General features: G+C 43.1%; 1 protein-coding gene across 9 annotated transcripts in view; it reads right to left on the minus strand.

The window, feature by feature from the left end:
* The window catches only part of GIGYF2 (GRB10 interacting GYF protein 2), a 73,906-nt gene extending 54,661 nt beyond the window's left edge, over positions 1–19,245 (minus strand). For 8 of the 9 annotated variants that reach the window (XM_017826202.1, XM_017826201.1, XM_017826199.1 and 5 more), the window contains exons 1-4: positions 18,843–19,006; positions 7,563–7,644; positions 4,905–5,034; positions 2,681–2,776 (exon numbers count right to left, since the gene is read on the minus strand). In XM_017826202.1, coding sequence (XP_017681691.1) covers positions 2,681–2,776; positions 4,905–5,034; positions 7,563–7,603 — 267 coding nt within the window. In that variant the 5' untranslated portion in view covers positions 7,604–7,644; positions 18,843–19,006. The other variant, XM_017826196.1, reaches the window with a different exon arrangement.
* Between the last annotated feature and the right edge of the window lie 330 nt (positions 19,246–19,575).

Raw genomic sequence — 19,575 nt, forward strand, 5'->3', positions numbered from 1 at the left:
ATGTCAGGAACTCCATCACATTCAGCAGGAATTTGAGCCTCCCCTACTCCACGGGCAGATAAGACTAAGACCACTGAATTCTTCCCTGTTACAAACAGGAATAAAGGGGCTGGGGAGAAAGGCAGAGGAACCCCTGCTCCATAGTGCCAGGGGTCCATGGTGGAAAGCTCTGTTAAAGCCATCCACAGAAACCTTCTTTTCTTCAGACACTTCCATGGAAACAGATCTCAGACAAATCTGTGATATTATATAACAAAACCTACTACAAGGTCAATCAGTTGAGTTCTAGGTTAGCTCAGCAACTCTATTATCACTAAAAAAACATTCTACAGAAAAAGAACCAGCAACTCCATCCAAAGCAGATCCACGTCCTGTACCAGGGAACACTGGAAACCTAAGTATCTGCTAGTTAAATTCGACAGGACTAAACAAATTAAAGCTTAAATTCACAGAGCTGCCATAACCCACCACCCACGCCCAGATAACACATCTTTCCATCAGCCTGAGACTAGTTCTTCCAGCCACAGCACACACACAGCTGCAATGCCAGCGGGTGCTGGGACTGCAGGAACTGCTCTGAATCCAGGCCTAGAGCAAAAGCCTGACAGAGAAATGCTAACAGCTTCACCTGCACCCTACCCAAAGTACCCCTGCTCTAATCAGGACTCCCAAATCTCTGCCCCCCAAGCTCTGAGACAATAATTCTATCTTAAGTATTCACAGAGGGGGTAAAAAGGGACCTTTAAACTATCTTTTATCAATCTTAGTGGTAAGAACTTCCCTGTACCAGGACTAGCAGCAAATCCATTAATATTCACCTCACGATCACTTCTGAACATGATTCTTGATGATAAATGATGTTTATTATGTCATGGGGAACAAACACCAGGAATTCCTAGTAGCTTAAATCATGGCATTCCCCTGGTATCTCAAATCAGCCATGGAGAGGGGAAAATGGACATAGAAAACCAGATTGTTCACGTCCTCTGGGTCCCCAGAAAGCATTAATGGAAATTTATTAAAAAGGGAATATGGACCTCTTCTTTCAGATTAAGATTTTTGTGGAGATTGTAGAGAACTGTTAAGGTGCCTAAAGGTTCCTGTATGATTACAGGTGAAAAGGAGCAGGAGAAAGCAGTGACACAGGGCACACCAACTCCTCAGGACTTTTCAAGACTGGTGAAACACTGGGCACTGCAGCAGAGGACCAGCTATCCCTGAAGCTCAGCAGCACTTCCCATCTCATCTGTGCCAAGAGGCCACTCAGCACACTTTCAATACCACAGCCCTAAACTCGTATTAGTCCTCCCAGAGTACACCAACAACCCCCAAAAGTCGGTGTCCCCCTGAACAGCAAAAGGCCTGCAGTGCTCTCTGAAGGACTCCACTGTGCAGCAGCAAAAAAATCTGTCAGGGTATTTACACTGAGGTTCACTATTCTGCTGTGCTACTCTGTGTCTGGCTGAGCATTTCTTGTTCCTACTCAAGAACAGGAGCTGGGCTAAGACTTCCCATAAAAGCACCCTCTCAATCTCAGCTCCCTTTTTAGACTAACTGTGACACGAAGTGCTTACAATGTATCCACGTGAACTCAAATACAACTGCTGATTAAAAACTAAACCATCAGCACCTTGTGTCAAAGGACAGCATCCTACAGAGATACAAGAAATATGAACCAGCTCTGAAGAGGGAGGAATTCCAGAAGAGGTGAAGAGGATATACAAGAATACCCAGGCACAAAATGAAATGAAGAATTCAAGAACACAACAGCACGGAGCAAAGGAAGGAGGATGCTCTGATATCTTAAATTAATAGTAACAGTACCCACCCCTGCAAAAATCAAAGTACTCAAGCCAGTAAAAATACTCAGCTTTCTATTAGAAAAGTAACAAAATAACCAAACAACAGTATTATGGAGTAAGTGCTAAGAAACATGACAAATTGGAGAGCAGCTTCAAAATCAAAAGTTCTGACAGCCATAAAGAGGGAATCAATCCAGAGTCAAAAGTCAGAGGCACTGTCCAGAGCAGGGCAGGCAGTTTTCTGCACTAGGAATGCCATTTAAATCCAGGGTTTTTCAAACTACCCAGATCAGTCATCTCTGAAATGGAATCTTTATGGACTGCCTGTTCTCACTCTTATCTTGTTCACCAATTAACCACATACCTATGGAGACCAAAGGAGATAATCAAGCAACTGCCTGTGTATGGAGTCATTAAGAGTACTGTGTCCTTCTAAGAAATGCTAACAGTCAAAAAAGTTCACCAGTTGTCCCAAGGGCACAAAGCTGAAGCTACAGAACTTAGACACTTCTAGGACTATGATTACAAAAGAGAAGGTGATCTAAAACCTGTAGAAAATTTTACTGATCTGAAAATGGCACATAATCAAAAAATAGGTAACATTTCCCAGATGGAGATCCTGGATTTAAAAAGCTGTCTGACATCCACAGAACACTGCATGACAAAATATCTGTTCAAATTTAAGACAACAATTGAGCATGAACAGAATTTAAACTTTATGCTGACACTGTGCTTTCATAATTTCTTTCTCCAAATTCTCCAAATCTCAAATTTTATGGTTACTCTTCATTTTGTTGTTTTATGGTATACTCTTCATTTTGTCTTTACACTACTGACAATCTAAAGATTTAACAGGAAAAAAAAAAAAGGATACCAACCTGTTCTTCTTCTGTAAAAGGTACAAGTGCCAGTGGTGGCAGGGGCTCCTCTTGTAAAATAGGCAGAAATTCCTTATCCAGAAGGTCTGAAGGTATCTGTATCAAAGGAAAAGAGCATTCTACTATATCCAAGTATTTCCACTTCAGAGATGATGCCACAGACGTTGACTCACAAAAATTGTTATTATCCTGCCAACTCTGTGTCCATCCACCCAGTACACCAGTGCTTCCCATAACATTTACCAGGGGTGGGTGTAACTGCAAATTTATCACCCCCAGAAAAAAAATTCTTATAGATTTCCAAAGAACCCCTCCCACAAGTTCACAGAGATCAGAATACAAAATTACACAGCACTGCAGCTCAAACCTGAACCAAGTGAAATTTCATCTGGTAAATTAAAAACTATTGCTTTAACTCCAATGCACTTTATAGCCAGACTTTTATTCAGCAAAACTACCACACACAGCACAAAGGCTGTATTTGATTTAAAGTCAGCAATTCCAATTTACAACCAACAAGGAGAGTAAAAAAACCACAAACAAAAAACCCAAGTAAAACAAAACTATATGTACAAATTAGCTAGAGAACACTGATGATTTAAATCAAAATAAACTTTAACACTAATTTTGAATCAGAAGCTCCATCAGCAGATGTGACCTTGAGAATCTGGACAAGAAGCTGCAATTACAGCCAAGTGAGGTCTAATTACGCCAACAGAAATCTGTTTCAAAAATATTTAGTTCATAATACTAAAGACTTTTTATATTTTCATTTGGGCACATGCTAGCAGAAGCTTTGCTGCTTTCAGTCAGTGTATCTTTTAATCAGAAAAGCAACCTTTGCTGGCTGAAGGTGAGGCAAAGTTGAAGATGACCCAGTGAAAAAGGACAGGGTACAAGACACAGCTTAAAAACGTTGCCCTAAGTAGTTAATTAGGACCACTGTCAAGATAACTAGAATTTCTCAGCCCTCTGGAAACACCTGGGTATCAAAAGCAAGACACAGTCTAATGATAATGCCTTTCTGGCAAACACACAGGGAGAAAATCTTCTTTTGGACCACTCCTAAGGATGGGGAACTTCCTGTGACACAGGATATTCCAAGGTTGTTCTGAATCAGTCACAACTGCAGAGGCCTCAGCAGCACCTGCTCTAGCACACAGTGAACTTCTGGCTGGCTGGCTCATTCCAGCACAACACCAAGGTTTAAATCACAGCTCCCCAAGGCAGAGCAGGACAATCCTGCATGTTAGAGCAGGGCTTTCAGGAGAACACACTTCACAGGCTCAGAAGCACCCCTGACATTCAGTGCCCCTGTGGAAGCAGCACAGGGCTCCCAGCACTGTCAGCATGGCCATGGCAGGGCAGGAACACGGAGCTGGGTGTGCACAGCTCTGTGCCAAGCTCAGGGCACAACCTGACACCATTTCTTGCAGCCCCTCCCTCACTTGAGGGATTGAGATTTCCAAGGCACTACACGCTGCTTCAACAACAAACCAACCTCTGTCACCAGCTGCAGGAAAACCCAATGTTTACAAATGCAGAACGTCGCCTGAAATTTTTGCCTGAATTGTTGCCTGAAAGGACCTCTGAAATTTTACAGCATCTTTTACACCACTGAGAGCCTTGCTTGAAATGAAACCAGGAGGAAGTTCTTGACTTTCTACACTGTCCTAATGCATTCCATGTGCCTGACTGTATTTGTGTCCTGATTCCCAGAGAAGGGAATACCTGAGGGCTGCTCTCATTGGGCCAGTTACCTGCTAAAACGAACTGCCTTAATTTGGGATAAATGTGGATCCATTGCCGTTTTCAGATGATCTGCTAACGTGATTTATTGCCTGACTTTGTAGCTGAATCAAATAACTATTATGCACTACATAAATAAAATCCTACTGAGGCAAGCAAATATGCACAGCTGCAAGGAGACTTTAACCCTCAGTCATCTGTGGCAGTGGGACTGAATATGGCAATCAGGTTTTTTGTTCTCCGGGGTACAGGAAGTTGCCCCTAAAGAGGCAAAAAAAGAATCAAACATAATGAATGCAGTAAAAGGGGGATCAAATAAGTACACACACACAAACCCCCCCCACCAAATCAGACCTCTTCAGTCGGGGATGCCAAGGGACACGTGATTTCTCTGTGCACAATCCCAAAATACAAACCAGTATTCCTGATCTCAAGGCTCATTAGGAGCACACCCATCAGGCCTTCCCCTGCTCACCTTGTTATCCTTTAGAAAAAGTGCCAGCATTTCTTCTCTCCCGTAGCGATAGTCTGCTAGTTTGTACTTGGGCAGGGCCGGAGACAGCGGAGGGGATGTCACGCTCCCACCGCTGGACAGGGCTCGCAGCCTGGAACAGAGACAAGCCATGGCACTGACTGAGGGGGTGCCACCACCCCCTGTGCCACCGTGCCACCCCCCCTGCACAGGCACAGCCTGGGCACAAACGCGACAAACAACGCGCAGAGGAAAGACCAGCCACGGCTTCGGTTCAAAACTCAACCTCGGCGCTCCAGCGGTGAAGAGCTTCCCTCTCTTCATCCACAGCCAGGACAGAGGGAAAAAACATTCCCAGGAGCACAGCAAGGAACTGAACTGGCCCAGGAAAACTCTTATGTTGAACATATAGCAAGTTACTGCACCCCTAAAGCCTTGCCTAAGCTGCTGCACACAAATCAGTTGTCCATCTTCCACAGGTATTCATGGCAACATCTTCTTTTGGACAAGAAAAACTCTTACCATGCTGAGGACAGTGCAGCAAACATTAACCACGAGTTTATTCAGCTGTTTGGCAAAGTTTAACACTACAGCACAGTAAATTTTACAATGGGTTTTCTTCTTGTGTCTCTGGAATGCTTCTTTACTACAAATCCTTTTCCAGAAATTAAAATTAATGGTTTGTTTGTTTGTTTGGGTTTTTTTTAGAGTGCATATTTCATTTAGCTTAGGGTATCAATAAAAAAGATGCACAAAATATAGTGCCACTATTTCAGAGACATTTCAAACAGCAGTCTAACTTATGGTAATGGATAAATATGCAATTACATTTGCTCCCATCCCATACAGGCAAGTTAATGGACTTCTTGCACATAACATCTTACCACTGTATGATTCCCACTCTGCAAGTACATTACTATCCCTTCACACAGTCATTTCCTCAGCTTCACAAATATTCTATATTTTTAGGAATTTTTTTTTGAGGAACGTTTCACAAAAGGATGTATGCGTCAAGAAACAGAACCCTGACCATTTTCCTACATTTTCCTTAATGTGCATCTTAGAAAAGTGAACGACAAAACCTCTTCTCAACAACTGAGAAATCCACGGAAAGGAAGGTGCTCTAAACTGTAACAGTGATTCAGAGGTTACCTTTCACCTAATTATTGAAGCATGCTTTGATTTGCTTTATTGTTCTTTAAACAGAAAGGAAAAAGCAATTTGCAAGTCAAATGTTGATCTTATTTTTTTAGTTTGGTGCCACCCCGTGGCAGGTCCTTTACACACCACTTCCAAACAAAACATGCCTGGGGAAGAATTATTCCAAGGATTAGATGGCTCAGTGCAATGTTCAGTGTTTGATCAATGCAGACCAAACGTGGCCCAGAGTTTCACTGTGAAGTGATACAGCAGCTGATGTGACAGACACGACTGCACTGCAACCCAAAGCAATAATTATAAATCTTACATTCCACCATTCCTGTAAAAATCTAGTAACTCACTCAAGTAGAATACATATTCCATACACAATCTCATCTGGTTTTTAAACTAAATGGAGACTGAAGTCCCCTCACTATGACACAGCAATCGAGCTACTGTTAAAACGTGCTTTTTTTAGAGTTGTCTTCCCCCTTCTTTTTAATATAACTTTGGCTTCCATCCATCAAGAATCTAATCATGTCTGTCTCTTACACTGAGGAGCACTCCAGCACAGCATATCTTCCTGGTGGGTGTATTTATAGACAGCGATAGAGTCATTCTTTAACCTTCTCCCCATCTAACAAAACAGACCGAGCTCTCATTGTTTCCCAGCCCGTAAATCATGTCTTCCTTCTTCGCTGAATCCTCTCCAATTTCTGGGCATTGTGCAGAGAAGTGTGTCAGCACAAGTGAAGATGTTATTCCAGTAAGTCTCCCCACATGCTGTGCAGCAGTTCCGTTTCCTAGGCCCACTCCACACCCCCGGGATCACATCCCTCTTCAGAAACCACACCACCCACAAGTCTTGTTTGCAACTGAAGCCACCAACACTTCAACGAGAGACTGGAACAAATAATGAATAATCACACCTGTGCAACCATTCCTTAGCAAAAACCAGGACAATGCATGTCAGACAAGCTGAAAACTAACAGCTGACAAAATGATAGGACATCAGGGATTCCCTATAACACAGCAGCTCATTTTTCCTGACACTTCCAGTGCACACGTGCAGGATACTATGACACGAAACTCACTTTCATCATGTTCCATACAGGGTTTAGGTTTTTTGAACGGTGGAAAAAGAAAAAGCTTGCTTAGCTACAGATTTAAGTCCAGTGAGGAGAGTTTAAGAACTTTCTTATTAACATGTAGCACATGGAAAGACCAAACAAGCACATCTTCAGTTACTCTGTGCACACCTCTGGGATCATACACATTATTCTACTTGGTAGCAATGTAAATATTATGCCTTAACGTAACATAAAACCCAACCCACTTCATACACAAAGTGAAGACTAATCTTACAATATTGCCTTCAATCCCAGGCCAGGGACTGAGGTGAAGCAGGATGGAACAACAAACACATTATATCCCGTTCAGTCTTATAATCAGTTCTGTTCCAAAGGACCGAAATTCATTTTAGACGAGGTTCTGGAGTCTCACAAACCAGACAAAACTTACCATTCAGGCCCAAAGTTAAGTGTCTGAGTTTCTGCTGCCATTTTTTTCCTGTTCTATTCCTCTTTTCTTAAAAAGCGTGAACCTGAAAAATAAAATTGTTTAGTATGAAAATAGCTGGATTGATACAGTCCCTCATAAATTAATTCCCAATAGAAAAGCACATCTGGTCATGCAAAGAAGTAAAAAAAAATTGACATGGAAATTTTTTTTTAAGGAATCCATTTCATTCTCCAACATAATTAATTTACTAATATAGGAGCAACTGCATCAAGATCTCTTCCCTAAATCCCTCTTTTAACAGATCAAACAGAACTCTGGATCAGTGTGTCTGAGGAAATAATTTGTACAAACACTGAGAACTTGATGTATAATCCCCTTCTGTAAGAACAGTAATGCTTAATTAACAGAATTGCTGCTTCCTGACAATTACAAGAGGATAAAAACCTACTAGAATTACAGCAAGACAGATTTGCCAGCTGAGTGGCAGAGTATTCAAGAAATTTCCACTGCTCATTCTTGAAAAATAAGCCTTCTAAAGTCTGAGTACATCCAATGCTATGACATCCTCCAAAAATCTGGAGGCAAATGACAGTATTTCTCTCATTCTTAGTTTTATTAGGCCAAAAAAAAAAGCCTAACTTAAGATTTGAGCTCCTTTCACTCCTATTAGCCAAGGTCCTGCAGACACAGCAAAGGTATGTTCCTACATATCCAGAGTGTATGGACAAGAGCAGAGAAAGCCACACAGGAGGGAAGGGACAAGACTAAGGGAAGGCCACAAAGTTTTTTCTGTCAGAGCCAAGTCCAGCCCAGGAAGCTCTAGAGAAGTGTCTGTTGCAGCCATAAATACAGCCCCTCTTGCCCTCCAGCAGCAGCAAAACCCAAATCTGCAGAGGAAGGAGGTTTGGCTCTTCAAAAATCAAACACACTGTAGGCAAAGCCCAAAGAAAAAAGGATTTGAAGCATTACCTACAGCCACTGGTTGATCAGACTTGAAGAACCTATACAGGACAGATGGGAGGGAGGGAACTCTGCTGTATCAGAACTTTATTCCTTAACAGACCCAGGGACTAAATAACCAGCTTTGGAGTTTGTCTATACTTTGTGTGAAAAGGTGATGGAAAAGAACAACAAAATGTGGGGAGGTAGAAAGGGCACTAGTTACTGAAGAAAACAAGACAAAACCAAAGGAAACGCATCAAGACCCTCAAAGTTACAAAATGACAAAACATGCTAAAACCAAGCATGCTAAAACCACTGGAACAGATTTTACCCAAATCTTTCGGGCATAAGATTACGAACAGTTACAGAACTCCCTGCAGCCTAAACCTACCAACCAACATCTGGCTTATGGATTTTCACTACATGGAATACTCATTTTTTTCCCATACACAATGTAATTTATATATAAACCTTAGTATTTTTATTTTCACAATAACCCTACAGAATGAAACGGAATTATCCCCACTACCTGCACCAAAAGCTAATACAAAACCACCCAGTTATTCTCACAGGCCCAGTTTGAGATGATTTTGGTCTGAGTTGCCTTTTTGAAGCAAGTGACAGCTCATTACAGTGTTCACTGTGCATCACTTATTATTCTTCCAATCATAATACAGGGTGAGGTACCCAAAGAAGACAAAGCAGCCACTTGTGAAAATATTGCAGGTCAATTCAAGCAAACCATCGTGCACACTCTGGCAGAGACAAGCCTCTAAAACAATTCCTAGAAGCCTTAAGTGGATGGCTCTGCCCCTCCACTTCCTGCAGTGCCTGTAATCCTGCTGCTGGAGGGGTGGAGAGTTTCCAGATCAACCCATGAGGATCACCAGGGAACCTGGGATCTTTAGCTCCCAACATCAAAGCTAGCTTAGTAACAGTAACACCAAAAAGGCTGGCACTGAATGTTAGACTGCCAGGAAAACACAGCTGAAAAGCATCAGATACAAGGACAAAGCACTAAAAACCAGTAAGAACTGAGCCATTTACTGGGTTGGACCCACTGGGCCCCACCCTCTTCACCCTCTGCATTCCCTTCCCAAAAAACCGAGGATGCTGTGTCATCTTTCTCTGCCAGACTCCTAAGCACTCGAGTACCTACAAGAATACTCAAAGCCTTCCAGTATCATCCCAGTGAGCTGCAAAACAGTTTTCCCTGTCCCTCCCTTTGGTCACCACACTTCATTTTGAGAACTCTTTGCTGGCTTCCTCCTTCTGTATTGCATTGAGGCAGGTTACTGCCTCCCTACAAGTTCTGACTGTGAGGATTTTGAAATGAGACACCTCTAAGTGAGTGAAACTGTAACTGAACAGGCCCCCAAAGACCCCCGAAACAGAATAAACCACAGATGTGCAGATGATTTGAAGAGGTTTAACAGGTGGATTTAATAGGCAACGTTACCCAGAAATAAAACACACATGAAAAGGAAATTAGAGGCAAAGCTGAGAGAAAACCATTGGAAAAGAGGCACTTTGGGAATGGGCAGTGACTTGGGAGGAGGAAGGCAGAGAGCAGGGAAAAGACTCAGGAAAGCTGAGACAGCAAGTGTGCCGGAGGAATACACTGAGCTGTGTCAGAGCAGAGGAGACAGGGAAAGCAGGAACCATGTGCTGCTTCTCCTGGTTCCCACAGCAGGGAAAAGGGGAGAGCACGAAGCCAGTGTGGAGAGGAACCTCCACAGGGACTGCTCAATGCACCTGGCTGGTGCAGAGGAGAAGCTGTACCAACTGGAAAGGCCAGTCAGGGTGGCCCTCCCTTCACGAGAGCAAAGAGTCAGGGTGGAGCAAGAGAAAGGAGCAGAAATTAAGGGAAGGGAATGAATGATCAGGTCATGAATTCAGCCATTTTGGCCAAGGAAAAGGCATGAATTTATCACATCTTGATCATCTAGATAATTTTCTTACATTTTAAACTTCAGTATTAATAATTGAAACGTTGATTTTGGTCTTTTTTATCAATGCTGCCTCCTTATTAATCAAGGATCGCAAAAATAACATGTATTTGCAAATTGCAAAAATAACATAACTAATGAAAAGCCTCTTTCTGAACCGCTGGTTCTGTGAATCAGGGTTTTCTACAAATAAGTGGCTATCAATGGTGGAATCCCCAAGCCACAGATGTGATCTGGGCAGAGCACACAGGGACAGACTCAAGCTGAAGTGAGAAACTGAGGCCCTGCTTTGATCCTGGCCAGGAAACAGCTCTGCTTGGCCAAGAAGGCTGCCCAGTGCTTCCCACCAGTCCACCCAAGAGGAACATTTTCTCCAAAGTCTTCTACAAATCAGGCCAATCCTTGATCAAGGTGCCAGTGCAACCCTACAAATGGCTGCAGTTTTCCTGCGTATCTGGGGAGAAAATGGAATTGCTTCATAAACTGAACTGGGACCCCATTTTCCTGGGGTGATACCACCGACCTGCTGTCAGCATGCAGGGCTGAAAAGAGAAGAAATCACACCAACCCCACCATCAACCTGTGGACCAGCAAGGGAAAAACCACCCCTGTATTTTGTCAGCTGTTTAGCACTTTGAAAATCAGAAGTCCATCCTCCGAGCAGACATAAAATGTAATCCAATAACATTAAGCCCTTAAGTGGCTTTCACTCACAATTACCAGGTAATATTAGAGATGCACAAGTTGCTCTCAGCAACACTCCTTTCGTTGGTTCACTGCAGGTAAAATGGTTACTTTACCAGGCTTGCAGGTTTTGACATTATTTCTCAAGCTTGCTACTTAGTACCTGACAAATCTATTAAAGCTCTCAGAAACATCTGCTACAGACACAAGTTGGAACTTGATTCTACCGGCCAGATTTGTGCATTAAAATGCACAAGATGTTTCAGTTGGAGGTCTATAATTACTGTGGCACACTTTGCCCACAAGCTCTGGTATTTTAAAACATATAGCTAGCTAATAAATATCCAGGCAAAAAGCTGTTTTCAGAGACTCTGAAAGACCTAAACTACCATGTTGTACCAGACCTTGCTCAACTTCAGAATATACAAAAAAAAAATGCCATTTTAAGATTTATCCCTTACTGACTGGCACCAGAATTAAGATTTTCAGGCAATGTTAAATTCCTACATTTCCATTACAGAACTCTGTCAGCTTGCACCACTTGGCAATCTGTCTGTTCTGCTGCTCCAGATAGAGATGCACTGATTCTTAGCATTCCAAGTTGAGTCTAGGCAGTGGCTGCATTCAGGTCTGCCCATCTAATCTTTCCTACAGACAGAAAAAAATTAAAGATTTGGACTGTCACTGCAATTTATAGCTTTGGGGCTGCTGTGTGCTTAGGGTTTTTATTAACTTTGGAAACCTAAACCTTGGGAAAAAAAGGTATACCACTGATCCTTCCTATACACAGCTATTTTATTTTGAAATTGTCTACTCTTTGACTGGAGGTGTTTAGGAAGAAAAACATCCTTTCCTTCCAAGGTAGTACTGTTGCTACTGCAGGTTTGAAACAGCCTTTTAAACTTATAAATTGGCTGAAACTTTGAGAACCAAAGAACACAACAGAAATCTAACCTAAGCAGGTTGAAGTGCAAGGAATTGGGTTCTCCCTAAATAAAGATGGGACAGGAATTTAACAGCAGTGTTCCACACCATGCAACAGCAACATTACAGCAAGATGATAAAACCTCACCTTCCCCAAGCAAGAAAACATTCCACAGGCAGCTACTCTAGCTGGCTGCTGGCAGTGCCAGCAGCTGTGTTTTTAAAAAAATTAACAGGTTGACTGAATAATTAATGCTGATTTTCTCTAATTCCTGAAATATTAAAGAAGATCCATAACTGTGTGCAAGCAAGCCACTTTTCAAGCACAGTGGTAAACAGGATGACTCAGGTGGCTCCCCTACCTGCCTGTCTGATATTAATCACTGGCTAAAGCAGACAACACTGATTAAAGGACTCTGACACAATTATGGCCAGGTAACATGGATTTATGGAAGACAGTCAATCAAAAGATACTTTTGTAAGGGTAGAAATTTCATTGCTCCGGCAAGTAGGTGAAATAAATTTTCATTTCAGCAGGACATTCCAATTCAGTAGAACTCTAAAAAGGACAAAATCATTCAGAACCACATGAAAGGTCTCAAATCATCACAAGATACTTTTTCTTTTAATCCCCTCTTCCAAAGAATACACAACCACCCATTCTCAGAAGGAATAAAATTCACAAAACCAAGTTAAGAAGCTTTCTCCTACTTCTGCAGAGTCTGTAGCACTGGCCCACCAAACTCCTAAAACCTAAGGATGAAAACATGGACATGGTAAATAATGGAAATGACACATCATCAATGGTGCCATTATGAATTATTCACCTCGGTCCAGTATAGCAGGTTGTATAAGGCCAAGTCAGAAGAGGCACTAGCAGAAAACACAGGTGATACACAACTAATGCAGGACTATTCTGGAAAAACACAGTCCTGAAACCAAGCTGAGATTTATGACATTAACCAGCTGAAAAAAAGCATGTGATACAACATTGACTAAAAGAGCTAACAGGAAACACTTAACACAGGAATAAGGAAATACAGAGTAAATATACACCAAATTGTGTCACTGAAGGGATACTGTGTCCTGCTCTGTTGTAAGAGGCAAAAGAGCTGATAAATCAGGAGTTCAAAAATTGATAGAACATGACAGATACGCCTTACAGTGACAAGAAGAAACACCAACACCACACTAAAGCTCTATTTATTAAGCTTTGAGGAAAAAATTAAGTATTTTGCTCCGTCTTAAATGATCATGCAGGTTAAAAAGGCTGAAACTCAAGTTTATTCAGTGAAGGGACATGTGGGGATAAACAGCAAAGTGAGTTGTTTTCAGGTCAACACTAAATTTTCTAAAAGGTATATTCTAGTTTAAACAGAAAATGAGTCAGGAAAAAAAATCCATTAGTCACATTACACAAGATGCCAGACAAGTCACAGGAGTCCCCCCTGGCTTGCCCAACCTTATTCCTGATAAAGGCAGTGGATTTTCCAAGGCCTATCTACCCACAAGCCAAGTTTTTCCCAAGGGAACAATGTCCAAACCATTCACTTCTCCAGAAACTACACCTCTATTATTACTCTTACATTTTTAGATCTCCTCAAGTCTTACAACCTTCCTGTCTCAAACCATTGCAGAAGTGTTTCAATCTCCCAGCAGTTTCTGGTCAAAAATTGCCCGTGACTCCCTCAAATGGCAGCTCCAAGCTGCCACTCCCCTGCTCACTCCACACAGATCCACGCTTCACGGAGCACTGCAGCTCCCAAAATGCTGCACTCCAGCCAAGGGGGACAAACACAGGGAGGCTCGGAATCCCCTCTAGGAGAGGATGACACGAGAGACTAAGGAGACCCACACACCTAACCAAGAAATAAAGGAACGTTAAGTACCACAACTCCAGATGTTTTCTCCCTTTCCTACCTCCTGCTGTGACCCTGGTGGCTGGAGGCAGGTTGGGAGCTACCCTCTCCTTGCTCCACCTGCACACAGACAGCCAGGAACGCTTTTCCCGGTCTCCCCAGAAAGCAGCGTGACCTCCACCTTCATTCCCAGTCTCCAGCCAAACACAGACACCAGCGATTAAGCTCCAAGAAGCAGAGTCAGGGAACCACACCCTTGGCCTTGCCACTGGCTGAAACACAAACACTTCTCCTTCCAAATCCTATCCCAAAATCCTGCCAGCGCTCTTGTTTTCCAGCTGAAAAAAATCACTTCCACATCTGTGTACCTTGTAGATCCAAAACTTGCCGGTAGTTTTAGTAATATTTATAATAATAATTTTAGTAATATTTACTCTGTGCCATTCCACAAGATGTTAGGGATCAGGATGCCTGCTCTGCCTACCTGCTCCCCAGCAAGATCAGTAGCCAGCAATGTGAATGCACCCAAAGCTACTCACACAGAGGTGCTGCAGCAGCTCTCTCACCCTCCTCACACACATTATCCAGCCCAGACACACATTCAGGGTGGAAGAACACAGTTCAGACTGTGCTCACTGAAAACATTCACTGAATTAACAAATCTGGCTTCTTGTGGGGGCTTGGGGCTTTGTTTTACATGTCATTGACATAAAGGAGCTTCTTTGGGCTTTGTGGAAATTGTCTCCCCCCACGCCTTCCTAAGGTTTCCCACTCGTGCAGTTCTGAGACTGTACTCCTATACTTCAGGAAACATTCAACACAGAGAGAGTGTCTGACAAAGGGTCCTAACAAGGTGTATCACACTGCATACCTTGGTCAGCCAGGACAGCAGAGGGTAACTGGTTACTATGTACGAATTGCAACACTTTTTAATAAGCTTACCACTTCTCTTCATGTTAATATTGCTGAAGATATTCACTTGTTTTAACGTAAGAACCGTATCTTTCAAAATCGACCTGTGATGTCTGGTCCTGCCTTAGTACTCTTAAAGCTTAGTGCAACAGAGAAAATTACATATACAGATGATTCAGCATTAACTAAGCCTATTGTAAAAGCTTCCACTGGCTTTAATGGTAGTTGAACTGGGCCTCTAATTTATTAAATCAAGTTATGAGATGCCTTTACTTAAAAATCTTGCCATATGCTACTTCCATGATCAGCCCCACTCACTTTCCATCACACACAGTCTAACACTGACGTCAGCCCTGCTTTGAGCAGGAGGCTGGAGCAGACAACCACCAAGGCTCTTCCAGCTAAACCATCCTCAGATTCTAACATATATGGCTCAAAAAACCATTTATACACCCCATCACTTGCCAGTCACACCAACTCCTTGCCACACAGCATTCTGACCAAGGCTAAAGGCTCGTGACTTCAGCTCTCCATCCATCACCACAGAACTTCACCCCAAGTCATCTCCTTAGTGCCCAAAGCACTTCTTCTCCTTCTGTTCCTTCCAGTCTGAACTGACCCACCACCACACACACATCACATCTGTTCTTACCCAAACTGACCTGCCCATGGACATCCACAGCCTCTGAATCCCCCACTCACACAGTATCTTTATCATAAAACACTATCGACAGGATGCCAAGTGTTTACAGTTGTTGTCAGTGACAGGAGGAAGATTTTTTTTTTTTTAAAGTGTTTCATTGTAACAACGACTTGAAACAAGTATTTCTCTACTGAATAAAAAGGACAGAGTTCCCCTAAGCAAACACTGCCTTCCCAAAGGGCAATGCATCACGCTTTCTTTCACCAGAAGAACAATATTTAACAACACCAAAATATTTTTCTGGCCAATTTTTGTAACGTGTTATATGTAAGCTTGTTTATCTCTTCCCAATGCCAAACTACATATACAAGAGCCACTGTTAAAGCCATCGAGTGTGAAATGCTGCAGGGGGATTTTTCTAGATTCCCTAGATTTTTTTCAAATGTATGGCCAAAAGGAGAGAAAGTGATAACGCAGTTTTAATAACTCGCTGAGGGAATCAAAAAACAGTAAGTGATCCAAAAGGCACATCAACAAAGCAGTATTTTAAAACAATTCTCTAAGTGTTCATCAGAATTTCTCATTGACCTACAGACTCTACAATCTCTACACAGCTCCTGGTATTCCTTCTGCTTTTCTCTGTAATCCTGAAGTCTACATATCCAGCTTCTACGTATTCCAAGCTTTAGGGATTACAGAACAGGCTGACTCTTGAAAACACACATTTCGATTTCACACTTCCCAAAAACCTCGGATGCATCAAAACAATTCTACGCATCCTTTCCATTACAAATAGAAAAGAAAAAAAGCAAGAAGGACATACAAATTTCAACTGCAGCTTAGTTTCCCACGCAACATCAAACCATCACACAGTGTCTGAATTCAAGCAATGCTTAATCACCTTTGGAGGAAATGGACTGACCAACCTCCCTCTGCAAAAACAGAGAAGTGGACACATTTTGTAACCAACACACTGTGGCAATCTCAGCTACTGACAAAGCCACGCAGAGACCTCAGCCTGCTACAATCCCCAGCTGAGCTAAACATGAAAAAGTAATGGTATTAAACATCCCCATGGTGAACTACATGGTCATATATATCTACACACCAACCACAAGAGGGCCAATGCTGTACAGACCTTGTCACTTAGAGCACTTCATTCTTCTCAGTTCCATCCAGAACTCAGGTGCACCTGGAGCAAACTTGCCAAGTTTTCTCAGTTCTGGCCGTTTTCAAGCCAGATCATTTGTGCAACCAAAGAAATGTTCAGGAGTTGATAGCAAAAGAGAAAAGGAGCAGCTAAGCTGGGCTAAGCTGGGCAGAAAACTGAGTTTGTTCCCATGAGAGCAAAGCCCATCCCCCTGCAGCATTTCACACACCTAGCGCTTCGAACGTCACTCACTCCGTGAATTCAAATAAATTGAGGAGAAAACCACACAAAGAAAAGTCCCTTTCAACACAAATGCTTCCCCAGTAACAAAGAGATGGGTTTCTCCTTACCAAAGCAGCCAATGAATCTCTAGCAAGAGAGGAGAAGGCAGGAGAAGGCAGATCAGGCCTGTGCTTTTATGCCCACAAACAGAAATTTTATTGCTCTGCCCCTTAGCTCTGTCTGTAATCATGAATAAAATATAGCTTATCTCCACTAATCTTTGAGCAGAAGCACTGAGAGGGGAAAAAATAAAAACAGAAAAATAAGGGAAAAATGCTAGGAAAGGGATTTTTTTTTTCCTGAATCAGACTTAGTACCATACTTTAAAAAGCCCTAAGGAAGAATTTTAAAGACCTCAATGAAAGAACAACATACACGTGACAGTTACTTGAACTTACAAGATCAGACAAAAGCAGGCAGAGTCAAATTTCATATTCTTAGTATTTCAAATAAATTAATAAACAAAGGCCTGAATTACTTTAAAGAGGGGGCAGAGGGGAAGGCCCAGACCACGGTCCAGGTGCCCAGGTCATCTTCACCAGTTACTGCGAACCAGGGTTTCCCTTCCAGGTTTAGACACAAAGATCTTTCAGCACAGACAGGTGGATCAATACCAGCAAAGCCCTTCAGCCAGTCAGCTGCCCCAACAAGGTGTTCCAAGTGACTTTGACGAGCACAGTTGTTTTTATTTTAATGAAGCACCTATAGATCTTAAAACACCTGCCAATTTTTTCCTTATATTCGGGTACAAGGAACTCCAGTTTGTGATAGAATTTCATTCAGACAACTGGCCTCAGCAGAGATGCAATGGTGCTTAGCCTCAATTCCTTAGAAACACCCAAAACCTTCTTAGTACTCCTCTTCTACAAACAAAGTTTTTTCCTCAATCCAGGAACAGAACAGTAGGGAAAAAATTAATTGTAAAGCCCTCAACTGTCTATTTACAAGCATTTTTTCCCCACTCACATCCTCATAGAGATCATATTTTTAATTTCCTGTAGGTTTTACAAAGGCAAGAAAAAATGCTAATAGGAGCACCTGATGATATTTTACCTCAAGACCAACACCTGTAATGAAAAGAGGATCTGCAAGAGTCCAAGTTTTTGCTGTGGTATCAGAATTTTTTTCTAAGCACCCTACGAAACAAATCATGCCTGCTACAAGACTACTGTGCATTTTAGTTCTGTGCTCTTTTTTTAAAAGACAGGGTCAAGAAACCATTCACAAAAGGCCCCAAAAGAAACACAGTGCCCAGGTACCCCCATGTATGTTCCTGTATCCAGGGCCTGAGCAGCTCTTAAAAACATTAAACCCCGTGATTTACACTCAGTACTGTCACATACTGAAAGGGGCTACCAAAGGCTCAGCACAAGAGGGGACATCCACCTTCCAGGGATAAATCTCTGCCTTCTCTTTAATCCAGTGGACTAGTAAACAGAATCTTTAAATTTATTTTTTTTAAAAACATACGTTCAGTGAGAAATTAACACCAACGCACATCTGCTGACACCAGCTGACTTGTAGAACTACACGAACCTGGGGAGCAAAACAGGTGCAGAAGGGGCAAGGGACACTCCAACATTTCTGTTGGCACACCCAGGATCGACTGGGACCCGTTTTCACCTCAGCTTTGAACAGCCAACTGTTCAAAGGATGCTTATTCAAGGGAATAGCAAGAAAACCAGCACCTCAGAGTAGTAATGCTCTTATTATCTATTGCAGCCAACACCAAGAGCTTAAAAATATCAAAACAAAGCTTCTGCTGTTGACAACTGCAACCAATTTTGTTTACAAAGGTTCCCAATTATCACACTGTGCATCAACCAAATGTTCCATTCACAAAGCAGCAGATGAATTTGTGTTTATTAAAGAGTTTCTTAAGAACAAAAGCAACCAGCAGTGTTATGGGAGAAGGAAAAAAAAAATTACACGTACTTTCCAGGAACTTGCCCAAGTCAGCTCCTGAAGCAAGAAAACAGAATGAGCAGCGAGAAGTTAGAAGAATATAATGAGAGTTCAGAAGTTCCTTCCCCGCCCACCCAAGCAAGCAGACACTCAGAAGTTACAGTAAGAGCAGCACACCACGAACGTTGAACTGAAGCTTACTGGGGAAAATGTAGGGTTTTATTCCAGAAGCACTACTTGGCAACACCTCCTTTTGGCCTACACCTTGTCCCACTTCAAAGTGCAGCCACACGGGACTAAAAGAGCGGAAACAGCTCTGTTGACACTGAAACTACTTGTCTTGGATCAATACCAAAGGCACACAATGCTGATCGATGGTCCCTTCGGCCTGCCAAGGCCTCTCCAGTCAAACACTGCCGGTCACGGCTGCTCCCGGCGCCCGCTGCCCGCGGGGGAGGCTCGGGGCTGCCACGTTCCCCGGGCTGTCCCCCCTGACAGGGCCGGGGTGCCGGAGCGGGGCTCCCCGCGGCGGGCTGGCAGGGACGGGCGAGTTCACTGGGTCAGTGCGAGGGGACACGGTGCCGCCTGACAGGCCCCGCGGAGCCCCGGGGGAGCGCAGGGCCCGCCGGCCGCAGCCCCGCTCGGCCCGCATAAGGCCCCGGGGAACGCAAGGCCCGCCGGCCGCAGCCCCGCTCGGCCCGCATAAGGCCCCGGGGAACGCAAGGCCCGCCGGCCGCAGCCCCGCTCGGCCCGCAGGAGCCCC

This window comes from Lepidothrix coronata, unplaced genomic scaffold (genome assembly GCF_001604755.1).
Source record: "Lepidothrix coronata isolate B3197 unplaced genomic scaffold, Lepidothrix_coronata-1.0 Scaffold125, whole genome shotgun sequence".
NCBI classification, from domain to species: domain Eukaryota; kingdom Metazoa; phylum Chordata; class Aves; order Passeriformes; family Pipridae; genus Lepidothrix; species Lepidothrix coronata.